The 16,536-nt window shown below is 43.0% G+C and overlaps 1 protein-coding gene across 1 annotated transcript; it reads left to right on the forward strand.

Moving 5' to 3' along the window:
• The first annotated feature begins 774 nt into the window (after positions 1-774).
• Positions 775-14,564, forward strand: LOC124719670 (ankyrin repeat domain-containing protein 39-like). Its single transcript, XM_047244881.1, has 4 exons — positions 775-838; positions 1,811-1,955; positions 2,005-2,151; positions 14,261-14,564. The coding sequence occupies exons 1-4, from the start codon at positions 775-777 to the stop codon at positions 14,562-14,564; spliced, it is 660 nt and encodes a 219-aa protein (XP_047100837.1).
• Positions 14,565-16,536: the final 1,972 nt, after the last annotated feature.

Below are 16,536 nucleotides of genomic sequence, written 5' to 3' on the forward strand. Positions count from 1 at the left end.
TTACATAGTACTGAATTACCTGTTCAATATCCTCACTTTTTCTCTCTCTCTCCACCTTCAACTTGCGACGTCATCATGTATACCTGAACTATGCATGTTGTTGGTTTGCATTTGATTCTCACGAGAACATATCTATACTCAATTTCTGCCCTGCCTTTCTATTGATACTGAATCCTACTGCTGTTGCTACTACCCTATTCTCATGTGACCAGAAATCCATTTCTTATTTTCTGGCTTCCGAACCACATTCGAACTCCTCACTTTCCAGCTCCCGAATCATAGAATGTTATCCTTTCATTGGGTACTCGACCTTTTTTTCGTGGTCACCTCCCTCTTGGGCCACCTCGCCTGGAGGTTTGAATGGGGGACTACTTTTTTGCCAATGGAGAGACCATTATGGCTCTTATTGAATCACATGCCACATGTCATGTTGATGCACACAGTGGTTTACATTGCCTTCTGTATCCTCACGTTGTTGATCATTGCCAATTCTTCCTCATTTAGGACCAGTTTCAGACCTCAAGAGAAAGAGTGCCCTGAACCTGTCGGCCCCTCCGCCCTCTTTGGAAAGGCTGTTGGCTGAAAGAGGGCGACACCTTACGCTGGAAGTCTTCAGACACCGATGCTGATGATTCTTATTCAAAATTCAAGTGATGATGAGGTTCAATCCTGGGACTGAGGATTTTCCTGATTACTAAAAAAGACGCTACCCCCGGTTGACTGGCCCCAAAGAGCAGGGTATGACCCCCTGAGATATCCAGTAAAGCAGGAGCTATGAGCACTGGGGCTAGTCATGCACACTGGGGGCAAACAGGAAGAGAATACTCCAGCCAGCACAGTAACATTGTCACACTCAAGGCTGTGCCCTACAATCACATTTCCTTCTCGTCTCTGTTCAGCTATCACCCCGAATTTTTTCCGTGCATTCCCTTTTACAAAGCAGACAGGAAATCTCTGCCCCCCTGTCTTGTTTGAAGTTCCCTGTGGTGTTACCAGAGGTCGTCGTCCAGGGAATCCTATCAGGTTTCCTGCTACGGGGATACAGCAGATTATATTCGTTGTCCACCTACAAGTGTACGACATATCTCCCACAACGTCAGTATTGATATGACGTTTTCATCCAGCTATCATTTGTTGCCTCTGTCTCTCGGATACATATGCTCCATACAAGTCTATTTTGTTTCTTTTTAAATTAAAAAAAAATATCCATATTCAATAGACTACAGGTTACTTCGCAAGTTGTAAACGTTGTCCATCAGGTAAAATTGCATACACTGCGTAATCCGTTTTTTCTTTTAATGGTGGCCTCTACTGCAAACTGCTCAACACGAAAATTGTTGTTTATGAAACACATCACCACTGCTGTCTTTTCAATGAATCGAATTGTGGAGACATTACATGCATATATACAGTTCTATTTGCTTTACTGAAATGCAAATTTTGAATATACTCTCGATAACTTTTATAGCATAGCTCTTGTAATTCATGTCCATCTTCTTCATTCCCTCGGGCTTCACATCAAACAGCGCCTGCATATCCATGACCATATAGTTTCAACAGTAAGTTGATACCCCAACTTATCAGTTTGTTTCTCTATCGCTGGATCTCTCTCTCTTCCTCCAGTGATATAATTCAGCATCCATATATCAGTTTTCAAATCACCTCACAACCAAAAGTAGCAGCCAGTTAACTTTAACTGCTTCTAAATTGTGTCTGATAGTTGTTCTGTCAGGGCAGCAAAATTGTTGGCCCTTATGTTTGGGATTTGGTTTGTGCTTCATTGTGAACAATTTGTTGTTTTGCATCTTAGGCTACGCCAATGGGGAATATAGCAGAAGTAGTGTAGAAAAAGATCAGTTAATTGGTGGCACAGTCACGTTAAGTGACAGGCTGGTGTTGTTGGCACTGTGTGTTCTGTTGCCCTGGTGGACAGTCCCTCAGCTGTACCGCCTGCAGTGAGCCCCTGTGTGAACACGCCCACCCACACAGTGTTTCTCTGTGCAGCTCGCCGACCGCCACAGGGGGCGCGTCCACCCCCAATTCTGACCGTCAGCCCCACAGCGGCCACAGCCGGACTCCTGCTGCAGCTGCGCCTCCCACGTCTGCCCAACACACCCCTCCACCTGATGACGCAGCCGTCTCTCGCTTCCGGTGAGTTGTGTTGCCACACGTGCCCAAGTCTTACCCTCGCAGTACTGCTTATTTTGGCATTAACCAGCCAATATAGTAAATAAAATAAAATACAGATTCCTTCAGTTTTTGGATAGAGGTTACAGTTGCCATTAAACATTACTCCTTTCTCACTTTTTTGGCTATGATATTTTGAAGACTGGGCACATATGCAGAAGATTTCTCGTTCTCTGTATTTACCGTGAGAATTACGTTTAGTTCAGAGTCACTAAACTGTAGTTACGTAGGAAGTGTCCCATTCAAATCATACCGATTTCCAAATTCTTTATATATTGATGTGTTTAATCTAGATTTTGTTTTTAGTGATGTTTGTATGTCATACAAATTGATTCTGAAGTAAATGGGTGTGGAAACGGGATTTTTCACACAATTCCACTCAACAAAACCTATGTGAATGGTTGTAGATGTAAGTTATTGAAGACACTCAGGAAGAAATGGCGAAAGAAAGGTAAACAGAAATACAAGTAAGAATGACAAAGTTAATATTTAGTACAGTAATGAGGATACAGCTTGTATTGAGTATGTCTTAAAATGTAAGTCGAATATTCCTTAAATGGTTCCCTGGTCAGTTACATCTGTAGTGACTATTGGAAATCTGTGCCGCACTGGAACAGGAACCCAGATTTGCTGCTTATTGCAGGCAGTCTCCTTGACCAGAGGCTGCCTGAGCACACCTCATCGACACTTCCACTAGAGTTTATCCGGGGGGACTTTTGGGAAGAGTAGCAAGAGAGAAATCGAATGGGTGGATGTGTTATCTTACTTCAGAGGATGTACATGAGAATCTCTGGCGGTAGTGTTTGCAAACCATGGCTAAAAAACATCATCCACAATGGTAATTCCATCTACGCCAGCACACACACTCAGCTGGTCTAATGGTTGAGGTATCTGCTCTCGAGAAGTAAGAAATGCAGTGGGTGTGGCTGAGTGGAGATGCGTACAGCACTGTATGGATTGTCACATGTAAACAAACTGATGGATGATGGAGAAGTTTTGCATAATTCCATGGTGTAGTTAACTTTTATTTTTAGAAAAGAGCAACCGACGTGGGCAAAGATAGTTGGTCCTACTGAAAATATACTGCCATCTCAAAGTGAACTGACATGTTTGCAGGATGACTCGATAGCTGGTGGATTTCAAAATAAAGTATGGACCAATTTATGCTTCAGTAACACACACACCCACACACACACACACACACACACACACACACACCTGGGACCAACAGCAGTGAGACTCTTCGACATGCCTTTTGAAATTAACCGGAGCAGAATGCAATAAGCTATTGTATAATACAGAAATTTCTCCCGTATACAAAGGGAAACGTGGGAGCCAAAAAAGTAATTTAATGTGGATAATGTGGCAGGGGTCTTTTAAATGGACTTGACTTATTCCCTTTTAATAGTTTCCACAAACATTGTCTCAAAATGTGGTAGAAAGCCCAAAGACATTCTGGCCGTATGTAAAGTACACCAGTGGCAAAAAACAGTAAACACCGTCACTGCGCGATAGCGATGGAAATGTTACCGATGATGGTGCCACTACAGCGGAGTTACTAAATACAGTTTTCCGTAATTCCTTCACGAAAAAAGACAAAGTAACTATTCAAGAATTCGAAACCAGAACAGCTGTTAGCATGAGTGACATAAAAGTATATATTTTAGGTGTTGTGAAACAACTCAAATCACTTAAGAAAGGCAAGTCTTCTGGTCCAGATGGAATACGAGTCAGGTTCCTTTCAGAGTATGCAGACACAATAGCGCCTTTCTTAGCAGTCGTATACAACCGTTCACTTGGCGAAAGGTCTGTTCCTAAAGACCGGAAAGTAGCACAGGTCACACCAATACTCAAGAAAGGAAATAGGAGTAACCTATTGAATTACAGACACATATTACTGACCTCAATTTGCAGTAGCATTTTGGAGAATATACTGTACTCCAACATTATGACTCACTTTGAAGGAAATGACTTATTGATACATAACCAACACGGATTTAGTAAATATCGTTCTTGTGCAACACAGATTTTCATTCCCATGAAGTAATGAGTGCTGTCGACAAGGGATCTAAGATTGATTCCATATTCCTAGATTTCCAGAAGGGTTTTGATACCATTCCTAACAAGACACTATTACGTGGTGTATACGGCCCGGAAGCATGGAGAGCTGCATCAAACCAGTCTCAGGACTGAAGACCACAACAACAACAACGGCCCGGAAGATCCGGGAAAGCCCCAGGAATTTTTTCATCCGCAAGAAAACCGGGAAAAACACGGGAATTTTCTAGAATCCCGGGAGTTTACCATTGATTTAGTTTTCAGTTAATTTTTTGTCATTTTGGCTGGTAATAACCGATACTCTAACAAAGGACATTACTGTATTCCGCTGCTGCAGAATAATACTGCAGCAAAAAAATATGAACGAGGGAATGAAATTTAAATTGCAAAGGAAATGCTTCGTATATAAACAAAAAACACACAGTGCTCATACAAGCGTCTGCCAACAGCAAAATGTGTGAAAGGCTGTAGGAAGACAATGCAGTGCTTCGTAACAACAAATTACCTCCGATGAGCGTTAAGTCACAACTGTTTACATTATATTCATTTAAGCAGTTACGAGCGGAACCACGCGCATGAGCAGTTGAGTCGCGTCTCAGTAGTACCTTCTCCCGCTTCTGGAAACAGGAATGTCGCTGTTGGTTCTGCACGCAGCAAACCGGAGTATCTCAACCGGGCGGCAATTTCGATGGCGAGGGGGGCAAATTCGTATTCTTGAGGAAAAAGAACGTTATTTCACAAAACACCTAGCATCTAGTGCATGTTGGTCTATCGATTATTCAAATGATTTTGAAGCTAATCCCTGTTGCATTTTGAACATTTTTGATCACATTTTAAGTTGATTTCTAAATGAATCATAATTTGATTTTTGAATGCGTGCATAGTGTACGTGATGTCCTTGCCAGGGGAAGCCTAGTCGCATCTGGAAATAAACTTTCCTGCAGACAAAAGGACACGGGATTACACGAGCTGAGCGGAGTAAAGCCACCATGTAACCATCTAGTATTGCCCTGGTACGAAATATCATAGATCCGGGGCTGATGCGCAGAGCAGTTTGAATTACAGTGGTTTGGGGGGAGGGGGGAACTCCACGTGATACGTATTTACATTTAGTGATTTTGCTGTTTCCTCTTCATTTACTGTTCTTACGCCAATGGAAAAAAAGTGATTTCTGTCGTTGGGAACTATCAAGCGAATTAAAATAAATTCACATAATTACGGAAGGCTAAAACATGTTACTAGTTCCAGATTTTAATATAATATCCACCCTTCTGACAGTCAAGCATTAATCGCCCTGCAGAACAACGAAGTTATTTTTGTCGCTTTGCTAAAGAAATTCGGCTTTTATTTACGATGAATTTCTTAAATCGCACAGTGTTTGGCTCTAATTTAAAGACAAACTCTTTGATGACAAGCCATTTAGAAAAATTTCGAACCCAGAACATCAGAGATTTATGTTGGTGTTAAACATTTTACTGGCACATTGTGTGATGTATCTTAAAGTGCAAACGCACAAGAAAGATCGACATTATATGTGAAAGCTTAGCTTCTCTTGTAGCTTATTAATCTTCGCGACAAATATTATATATGAAAGCTTTGCTTTTCCTGTACCAACACTACGTAATTAGTTTAAACCATTAACTTGTCCAGTTTGTGTTTTTGCCCTAATTGAGTGATGTTGTTATTCGCTGACTATATCACGTGTCCTATGTTCTGAATACCCGCTGTCATCGGCTGGCGAGATCACGTGACATGAGCTGTGACAGCTTACAAAAGCGCGTAACAATGTCCATTTCAATGCTTCGGAAAGTAACATGCAGTGTTTTGTGAAATTCGAATTCGTACTTTCGTAGTACTAAAATATGCAACGTATATGTTGCTGCACATCAAAGAACTTCCCAAAACGTGTTTTTTTCCCCCTGTGTTCCCTTTTCTGAAGTACTGGGAAATTCTAAGTCACTGTATAAAACCATAACCATTGAAATGATTGATAAATTTTACAGTTCCGAGGGAAAGTATACTCTCACTTAACACGGAAAAAGTGTATTTTCACCTGGGAGAAAGTCTTTTTCACCCGGAGGAGTGTGTATTTTTAATCAGAAGATCTGGGAAAAATCCGGGAATTTTTTTCCTTCTGTGCGTAGACACCCTGCATTAATCAAATTGGGTGCGTGTGAAGTATCGCCTCAGTTGTGTGACTGGATTCGTGATTTCCTCTCACAGAGGTCACAGCTCAGATAGACGGCAAAACATCGAGTAGAACTGAAGTGATATCAGGCGTTCCGCCAGGTAGTGTCAAAGGCCCTCTACTATTCCTGATTTAAATAAATGATCTGTGAGATAATCTGAGCAGCCCCCTTAGATTGTTTGCAGATGACACTGTAATTTACAGTCTACTAAAATCATCGGATGATCAATTCCAATTGCAAAATGATCTAGAGAGACTTCTGTGTGGTGCGACAAGTGGCAATTGGCACTAACCAAAGAAAAGTGCAAGGTCATCCACATGGGTACTAAAAGAAATCTGATACATTTTGGGCATACGATGAATCGCACAAATCTAAGGGCTGTCAATTCGACTAAATACCTAGGAATTACAATTACGAGCAACTTAAATTGGAATGACCACACAGATAATATTGTGGCGAAGGCGACACAAAGACTGCACTTTGTTTGCAGAGCACTTACAAAAGGCCACAACGGTATTTTATTAAATTTCGATACATGGGAAACTACATTTTAAAAATATGAACAGTCATAAACAAGTTCTATAATTTCGCAACCGAAGTCTGTTAATTCCCGTCGTGCGGCCATGAAGACGTCGGAAAGCCTTTCCCAGGAGCCACCTCAGTACAGGTGACAGCGGCGCCAACCCGCCGCCCTTTTATACCTTGCATACGCGATACTGCTGCCATCTGTATGTGTAGATATCGCTATCCCATGACCTTCTGTCAGCTCAGCCTGTCTCTGCCTGGAAGCACCCGGGTGGTTCTACAGCGCAAGAGACCTGCTGCCAGTTAGAAATTAGAAACTACTCGAAATTGTGCGTAGATGGAATAGATTTTAAATAAGCTAAAAATTTATTCAAAACACGTGATGCCTTGTCATCCACAAACTAAATACTTTCCTTAGTGAAGTATGGTTTCACATTTTAATGAACAATATGGTCAAATTGCACACCATCGACTGCTAGACACATTTGGAATGGCTGTTTGTGTGTGGTTGTGGTTGTGGTTGTGGGTGTGATTGTGGGTGTGGTTGTGGGTGTGTGGGTGTGTGTGTGTGTGTGTGTGTGTGTGTGTGTGTGGGTGTGTGGGTGTGTGTGTGTGAGAGAGAGAGAGAGAGTGAGAGAGAGAGAGAGAGAGAGAGAGAGAGAGAGAGAGAGAGACAAACTGGACAAGCTACATTGGATGATACATTGTCGTGTGGTCTGGCGTGTATCATGTGACACAAGTGGGTTCATGACACTCTATCTTTCAGTGCTCCCCGTAGAAAGAAATCCATTTGAGCCGGATCAGGGTACCTGGCTGGCCTTTGTACTGCAGCATTCCGTCCCATACAACGGCCAGGAAACTTTCCATTCATTGGTCGCTTTGGAGCAGGCGAAGAGTCTGGGCAGTGGTCGTGTTCGATCCACATACACTGTCGCTTGTCCACAGAACTACCTCTAGAAGAACAGGCTGAATGTTAGTAAGAATATGTGCATACGTGTTTCCATTTAATCACCCCGTGGAAGAAGTAAGGTCCCACAGTATAATTTCGTATCGTGCCAAATCATACATTGGTAATTCAATACCGTTAGTATTCTACCTGATGAAGTGAGCGCACATTTTCAGAATCGTTTGCCATGCACTGCAACGCAGAAAGACAAAATTTTGAGCCACGTTCAAAGTCACGTCCTCAAGAGTTCCCACTGGAGTGTCAGATGGTAAGGGTGGCATTAATGTAAATGCGAGGTGCGAGTGACACTCGTCTGGCTGACCCCTCATTCAATGAACACAGGATATCTTAAAGAATACCCGGTCTGCATTTAAATTCCTTCGTCCGTTTCTGAAGGGTTGCCCTGCAAGGCAAAGGAATTTTTCGCTTTCGCAAATAAGTGTACGCTTTAGGTGACAGAGCTCTTAAAGTTAATGCATGGGCAATGTCCTCCGAATTCCACTTCGCCCTTTTATTTTTATTTAATAGACATCTTATTTGTGCCAGTGTAAAACACTTTGACAATACACTATTTACACTTTTGTGCAATACGACTTTTGCTTTCACGCCAGATGACTTTTCTGCCCGCTTCGACGAAAGAACACGTCGGAGATCGTTCGTTTTACTTCGTAAAGCTGCATCACATTTTTTAGTGCCGCTTCTTTCTGTGCATTCAGTTTTTTTAAAAGTTCAATCTCGGCCCTCAGTTCCTTAATTTCGAAATCCTTATTCACTACTTCAGTGGGCTTATGAACGCAGTCTGTACATGCGGTTCGGTCGACTTTCTTTCGGTGGCACAGTTTCTAAAACTGTCAAAGATAGCTTTTGCAAACTTCTTGCTCCACAGCGTTGTGCACGTCTTCCGAATCTCTAAAGCATAAATTTAATTTTATTATTCCTAAAATTATTTACCGAGTAGGCCTACTACTCCTAAAATTCTTGACCAAGTACTATGCAACTGCATTAATTTCTCACTAAAAATCAGATCAATTGACAAAAGCGATTAAATATCAGTGGCACAAGCGGCTGCAATAGCCCAGTTTGATAAACTGTAAAATTACAATGTAAGAGGAAATACAGGTATACGAACCCATAACCTCCAACATGGGAGTCAGAAACCACACCACTACGCTGCGAAGTCAGCTGGTCAGCATCAGCTATTGTTACAGAAGTAGATGTAAACAAATTACGGGAAATATGATGATTTTGTCATTGAATTATATACTAGCTTTAAAATAGTCAACATATCGAGAATACTTAAAAATAACGGCTATTTCTAAGACAAATGTAGCTATTATATCCAGGAGGAAAAGCAAATACACTTGAGCAACATTATTTATTGCCTGTACAATATAGCGAGTCATTCACTCCCGTAAAGCAATATAGCAATGCGTCAAGAAGCATTGCATTTATGTGAATTCGTTTGTATTACGGTAATTTTTCAGTTTCAATTATTGAAAGTGGTATGTATGTGCAGACGTCTTACCCTTTCGTTTGCATCACCGGTTTCCACAATTTCTTGTCCACGCCAGTTCGGAATGTTTATGCAGGGGATTGCTGCTGGTAATAACTTCTTCCTTGAAGGTAAGCCTAGAAGCTCATTTCTCCAATCCCGTTCATAATCTTCTGGCCGGTAATGAGCTGACCACACACGTGCAGGTTTCACATTCACTTTGTCCTTGCGTTTGCATCGAACCATCCATTCACGTTGCAAGTGCTCATCCTTGGGAAAAACGTGATACGTGACGTCCGTCGTCGTTCGAGCACCATTGATGCAATGTTGCCACGGCACACTTACAGCGAGTCTTGCTCGTGGCTGTCTCAAAGCTGAATGCTCGGCGCTGCAGCCTCCTCTCCTCCCCTCTCCGTGACGTCAAGGCGCGTGAGGCCGTCTGCGAGTTTTTTACTCGCTTGGGGCCGGAATGGCCTGCCTGCTTTTTCTATACACCTCGGTTCCGAAATGCCGTGCCGGCGTTCCCGCGGTGCGCGCCTTAAATCGGTGGCGACGCACTGTGCAGACCCATCCGGGCAGCGTTCACTTTTAGTTAAATGAGTTGGCACCACTGCGAGACAGCAGACGATAGCCCTCTCCCGAAACACAACATTGTGGAGTAAATCACATCGACACAGGAACAGAAATCAAAAACCAGGGTTGCTACATCTATTACAAATATACGTCAGAATGCCTGTTCATCTGAATGCATTTTCGTCTACAATTCCCTCCTAAATGGATGGATATATTCCGAAGCGATTATAAACGAAATGTGGTGTAATTATACCGGACAACTGAAGACTTGCTCTTCCATTGTGTTTGCTCTAAGAGGTAAAAGTTCCCCTTGATTGGGTGGATTGAAGCGCAACCATTCTTGTGATAGGAGTAGTGCTCAGAAGTAACGGGAAACTCGCCATTTCACGCGTTTTATTACTCAGATTCATACGTCCTTTTTGTCATTGTGTGTACAACGTTGTGTGTATCGGTTACTTAGTGTGTTGTCAGGTGTTAGAAAGGTTACTGGTATTTTAAGAGTATCAGGGATTATTTGTTTAATAACGGATTACCGCATTTGTATTAAAATTTGCTATGAGAACGGATTAAAATGCATCGTGGTTTTAGAAATATTATATACTGCTTTTGGTGAGTCTCCTACGAGTGAAATAGGTGTTTACGACTGGTATAAACATTTCGAAGAACATGAGGATGACGAGAAGGTCATAATAGAAGACGAACTGAGAGTTAAACCAAACTATGCGTAAACTAAAACTCAATTGTCTCGGTGACAGACGGCCAAGACCACTGAAATGTGAATGTTACGTGTCTGACAGTAATCTTCGGTTTTGACAGTACAGTGCACCACGACTCCTTGTCCCAAGATGAAACGGCCAGTAGGCAGTACTTCTCACCAGCTCAACCCAGATGGCCTGAAGCAACGCGGAAAGGTGTCCCGCTTTGTGGCGGAACAATTCATTGCTTCTGCACTGCGATAACGCACCTGCTCACAGTTCGTTGCGTGCTTGTGCATGTTTGGCTAGAAACAATACTGTAGTGATGTCCTTGGCCCCACGTTCGCTCCGTGTGTGACATTTTGTTCCCAAAAATAAAGACAAACCTTAAAGAGCTGTCTTTTACATAAGAGATGAGATTCAAACTGCACGTCTGAGAGAACTAAACGCTACCGTACTGATTTTTCCAGAATAGTTTTAAGCATTGGAAGAACCACTGGAATAAATGTATAATATGTAATGGGAAATATTTTGGTGAAGACGGTATTGATGTAGAGTAATAAATAAACCCAAAGTTGGATACAACATTCACCGTTGTTGCTTCCACTATCGTATTGTCCATTTTGGTGCCAATGTCACGACCCTGTCATCGTCTTCTAAGAGGAATGTCGTTGGTTCACCACCAAAGTTTCGTCAGCATAAATGAGTTCTGTTAATTTCCTGACTTGTATCAAGTATTTGCATCGCCAGTCAGTAATGACTTCTCTCTAGAGGGACCTTTCCTTTACTTAGAGGTCTGTTGCAAGTAAATCGCATTTCATGCAGTGTCTTACGCTAAACATCTCTCTTCCTAGGAAAATAATTTTTTTTGTTTTTACGGCAACAACTAATTTGTGTAATGTCAGCACTAGTTTTTAGCCATACAAAAGTCCCTATGGTTGATCAAATTACCTATTTTGAGAAGCTGCTTGCAATGATGGATTTATACTTCAAATTTGGTAGTGCACTTTCTTGGCGGTTCTGGCAAACCGCGTGGTTTATTTTCGGTCGCCTTTGTGATGCGTCCAATAGCGGTAAGGCTGACTTGTGTGTAAACTACAATGCTTTTTCTTTTTGAGACTGGCAACATTAGCCCCCAGTTCTCTCTGTGCCGACTCTTTAATACAATCCGTGATGCAACAGAGGTGACTGAGCCATTTTTACCCCAAAGATCGGAATTCTTTGCATTGCGCAGATTTTCCTGTTATGTGGTGCGCTTATCCATCACCTCTGAATAACATATTCGTACATGTCCACAGAGCGTTTCACACCGTCAATTACTGTCGACTGTTGAAGGAGATAGAAACGTGTGGAATAGGTTCCCATGTATGTGAGTGGACCTCAGCTCTTAAGTGACAGAACCCAGTATGTTGTCCTCAGTGGCGAGTGTTCGCCAGAGGCAGGAGTGCTGCAGAAAAGGGTGATGGGACCGCTGTTACTGTCTGTGTACATAAATGGTCTGGTGGACAGGTATCTGCAGCTGTTTGCTGGTGGTCCCCTAGTGTACAGTAAGATGTCGTCGTTGAGTGAGTGTAGGAGGGCACAAGGCGGGTTGGACAAAATTTCTAGTTGGTGTGACGAATGGCAGCCATCTGTAAATGTAGAGAAACGTAAGTTGATGCAGGTGAGTAGGAAAAACAGACACGTAGTGTTGAGGTACAGCAGTAGAGGTGTTGCGCTTAAATGTCTGAGCGAAAGTTCGCAAAGCGATACGAAATGGGTAAGGGTTGAGAGGACTGTGGTAGGGAAGGCGGGAGGTCGACTTAAGTTTGTTGGGAGAATTTTTGGAAAGTGTGGTTGGGCTGTAGATGAGGCTGCATGTAGGCCGCTGGTGCGACCTATTCTCGAGTACTGCTCGACTGTTTGGTATCGGCAACAGGTAGAATTAAAGGAAGACAGCTATAGGACTGAGAGCTGAGCCGCTACATTTGCTACCGGTAGTTTCGAGTGACGCAGAGGTATTGTGCAGAATCTTCAGGAACTCAAATCGGAATCACTGGAGGGGAGGCAACGTTCTTTTCGAGGAACTCTGTTTTTTGACGCTGACTGCAGAACAATTCTAGTTCTGGCAATGTACACTTGAGACAAGGCGTGTGAAGATAGGGCGAGAGGCATTGTCGCTCGTACAGAAGCACACAGGCAGTCGTTTCTCCCTCGCTGAATTTGCGAGCAGAAAGGAAAGAGGAAATGACTGCAGTCAGTTAGGATAACTTTTTATGTGTACCAGTTACTACTTTTGTTTCATACGGTTGCTGCTCCACCTACATTGATTATTTTCTACTAAATGCACCAGTTTTATTACCTCTGTAGTTTCTAGTTAGTATTTCACTTGTCTTTGGAGCTTATTACTGGCTCTCTCGTTTGGGATTAGGCTTCAACTGTGGTGAGAGGTTCTCGCGACATTGGTTCAAGTTCAGCAATGCCAGATCTATACGAGTATTTTGATATTTCTAAGTGAACATCCGATAATGAATCAACACTGTCCGTTTCTATTTCTTACAAACACCTGATTCCTTTCTGGCATGATCTAAATTTATGCACAGCATCAGATATAGGGAAAATTGTACAGTTTTGTTACGGTTAGTGACAGTGTAACTTTGTACTACTACTGAAACAGAAATTTTACTCGGAAGCAGCGTAGCTGGTGTACACTTTAAGTTTACTTAGACGTTTTTAAGTATAAATGTAAAGTTTTACGCCTTCTGTAGTGGTGTGTAACTTATTTTGTGTCCAGAATTTTCAGAAAATGCAAAAAGTTACACAAAGTTAACATGACTGAGTATAGTAGTTGTGCAGGATACCCCCTGCCACAGACCATATGGTGGGTTGCAAAGTTTGTAAGTAGATGGAAATGAATGTTCCAGTGGTTGTATCTATTGTTGCATGCATGATTATATGAGCATATGTGACGATTATTATGCAGCGGGTAGTGTGTGTGTGTGTGTGTGTGTGTGTGTGTGTGTGTGTCAGGGAGAGCCGACCCGGTGCCCTTGTTGTATTTGAAATATGTCGACCAACTTATTGTGTACGAAGCAGTGACTTTTATATTTTTCGTCGGTATGTCAGAAAATGTCAGTGTTACTGGTCTGAATCACTTAGCTGTCTGGTGAGGAAGTAATATTTCAGTACTTACAGATGCGTTTAGTTTCTATTGTTTTCTTCCTAAGTGAGTGAAGGAATTGGTACCCAGAGAAGGTAGTTTTGGGGTGTGTTTGAATGTAGATGAAGGATTGGGTAGCAACTGCATGCCGAGGTGAAAGGAGGCGGATCTGTGGAGTGAACTATGAGGGAATGTGCCAAACGAATATGTTAAGAGATGCAGTGCACCTATTTTTAATGGGAGATGGCTGAAGTTTTTGATTATGGGCTAGTGCTGTGCATCTGTCTGTAATACGCTGGTTAACCCGTATCGCAGAAGCGAGATTTCTAGATTTGTGACCTGTCGCTCGGAAGAAGTGTATTCCGAATTGTTGGCAGTTTTGCGGATGTGACAGTTTCTTTCATTTGGTGTGTGTGTCTCGATAGTAGAGAGTAAGTGTGTCGATGTTTTGTGCAGGAGCCTTTCTGATGCAGAGCGAGGCAGGAGGCTGATAGAGGCGGCTATGGAGGGGGAGGTGGAGGAGGTGCGGGCGTTGCTCGCGGCTGGGGCGGACGTGGGGGCGAGGGACTGGGCCGGGCGGACCGCCCTGCACTGCGCTGCACGGAGTGGCCACGCGGCTGTGGTGCGGCTGCTGCTCTCTGCGGCGTCCGACCCCAACGCCAGGGATCAGTGGGGGCAGACGCCGCTGCACTTGGCGGCATACAATGGCCACACAGAAGCGGCGGCCGCGTTGCTGCAGGCCGGAGCCGACAGGGGGTGAGGGCTAATGACGGGAACACCCCCCTGGACATCGCCAGTCGGCAGAACGATCAGCAGCTCGTCGAGATGCTAACACAGAGTTAATACGCGCCACTAGAGGAAATGACATCCTGTACTTCATTGTACAGGATATTAAAATATAAAAATTGAAAAAAAAGATCGCCTTCTCTATTCATTTGTACCTTTTGCAGTCCACACAATTACTCCAGTAACACCACAACTACTGCAACAACAGGAGATATCTGTAAACCAACGTGACAAACCTTCCTTTTGAGAATTCACTATGTAAAACATTTCGCAAGCAATTTCTGCAAAACCTCAGCAACAATTGACAAATACTCCATCATTCATAAAGTCCACTTCTCTCTCCCTCTCTCTCTTGTGTTTCTCGTCCCACATAGAATATTCAAACAGCTTACAAGAATACAGCCGACGTCTCTCACAACCGCCTGTATTTCGAAACGTAAACACCCAATCTCTTCCAAGAGACAAATGCGAGAATACCGGTTGTTGCGTAACACGTCGCCCAGCCGCAATAACGTGACTTCTTCCCACCAGTCCGCTACATTACCTAATTACTGCAAACTATTTGCTAGCAGTGTCTATGTTGCTACATTACATCACTGCAAACTGCACCATACTCATATTACTGCCATATAAGCTGTTCACTTAGAATGTATCTTCACTTGCGACCTCACACTGAATTCACTTCTGTGCGTGCACTGCACAAGTACTTTTCATGTTTAACTGTAATGTCACATTGGTAGCAGTGCTCACACCACATCATGCTCACACCATCTGCAGCCTTCTTGCCAGCTCACCTTCAAATAAAGAGAATTGAAGAACCACCTAAAATCATTAGACTCCTAAACACCTCCCTTGCTGTTCTTACAGAACAAACTACCATCTCTCAGGGAATTATACTCAATCATGTGAGACATATAGCGATCACTGGAATTATACGGCAGTTTCCCAAAGTACACTTTTGCATCTCTATAGCTGTTTTGGAAGCAGACCACACTTCGAACATTCATTCCCCTGTCTGCTGTGATACAATTAGACTTGGCGTCCCCATGCGTGCATGTGTGACCAAGGTGGCAGATTGCATTCTGAACAAGAGCTTCTGTGGCCCTCATGTGGCGGCGTTACACACGGAAGCTCCTCAACATTCTCTGTGAGGAAGCAGCGGCGCCAGGAGACAGTACTGACTTGGTGAGTGACCTCCACGGCATTGATGAATACTTCAGGCTCTGCCAGTTGATCCTCAACATAAATAAATGTAATACACTCTGCATACACAGGAAAAGAAATCCACTACTGTACAATTACACTGCTGACCACAAATTGCTGGAAACAGTAAGTCACCTACCGTAAAATATCTAGCAGTAACTGTCCAGAGCCACCTTGCGTGCAATGACCAAAAATAGCAATTGGTAAGAAACTGCGGCAGATCTTTCCTCAGCGATTCCACAATCATATGTTTTGGGCTCCTAAATCCAAATGTCGTGCTTCCTGCCCTGTAGTATGTAGGCTTCACAACGAAAGCCTCAACATTTTCCGACTTTTCTCAGATTTTCATTTATTTCACAAAGACTACGTGTTTCTCAAAGTTGACAACCCAACACAAAATTAAATTGGACAAACTCTTCTACAACATGCAGCAATCAGCAGTGATTTTCTGACGGCGATGGTGACCGCGCTAGAGCGTCCTAAAAAAACGGTGACTCCCCAAAATTCGGATCGCGCCTAACGCCATTCACCTGTTGCACTCTGCTATTACGGCACTTTGGAACGGTATGGCACGCATCAGCAGACGGAAAACAGCCCAGAACTCCACCTGTGTTCTTCGCGTCGTCAAACACAATAGCACTCACGGCAAACATCCGCTGTCGAAACGGACGTCATATATTTTGAAACGTGTTCGCATTTATTTAAACTAGTGCTTGTAAGTGTGTGGTTGGTATCTGATAAAT

This window comes from Schistocerca piceifrons, chromosome 11 (genome assembly GCF_021461385.2).
Source record: "Schistocerca piceifrons isolate TAMUIC-IGC-003096 chromosome 11, iqSchPice1.1, whole genome shotgun sequence".
Classification (NCBI taxonomy): Eukaryota; Metazoa; Arthropoda; class Insecta; order Orthoptera; family Acrididae; genus Schistocerca; species Schistocerca piceifrons.

Excerpts from the sequence above, each read along its gene's own strand:
- LOC124719670 (XM_047244881.1), top strand. The coding sequence starts at position 775 with ATGAGCACTGGGGCTAGTCATGCACACTGGGGGCAAACAGGAAGAGAA. Across the intron at positions 1,956-2,004 it reads CCTCAGCTGTACCGCCTGCA|CTCGCCGACCGCCACAGGGG; the intron begins GTGAGCCCCTGT and ends TTCTCTGTGCAG. Across the intron at positions 2,152-14,260 it reads GCAGCCGTCTCTCGCTTCCG|GAGCCTTTCTGATGCAGAGC; the intron begins GTGAGTTGTGTT and ends TGTTTTGTGCAG.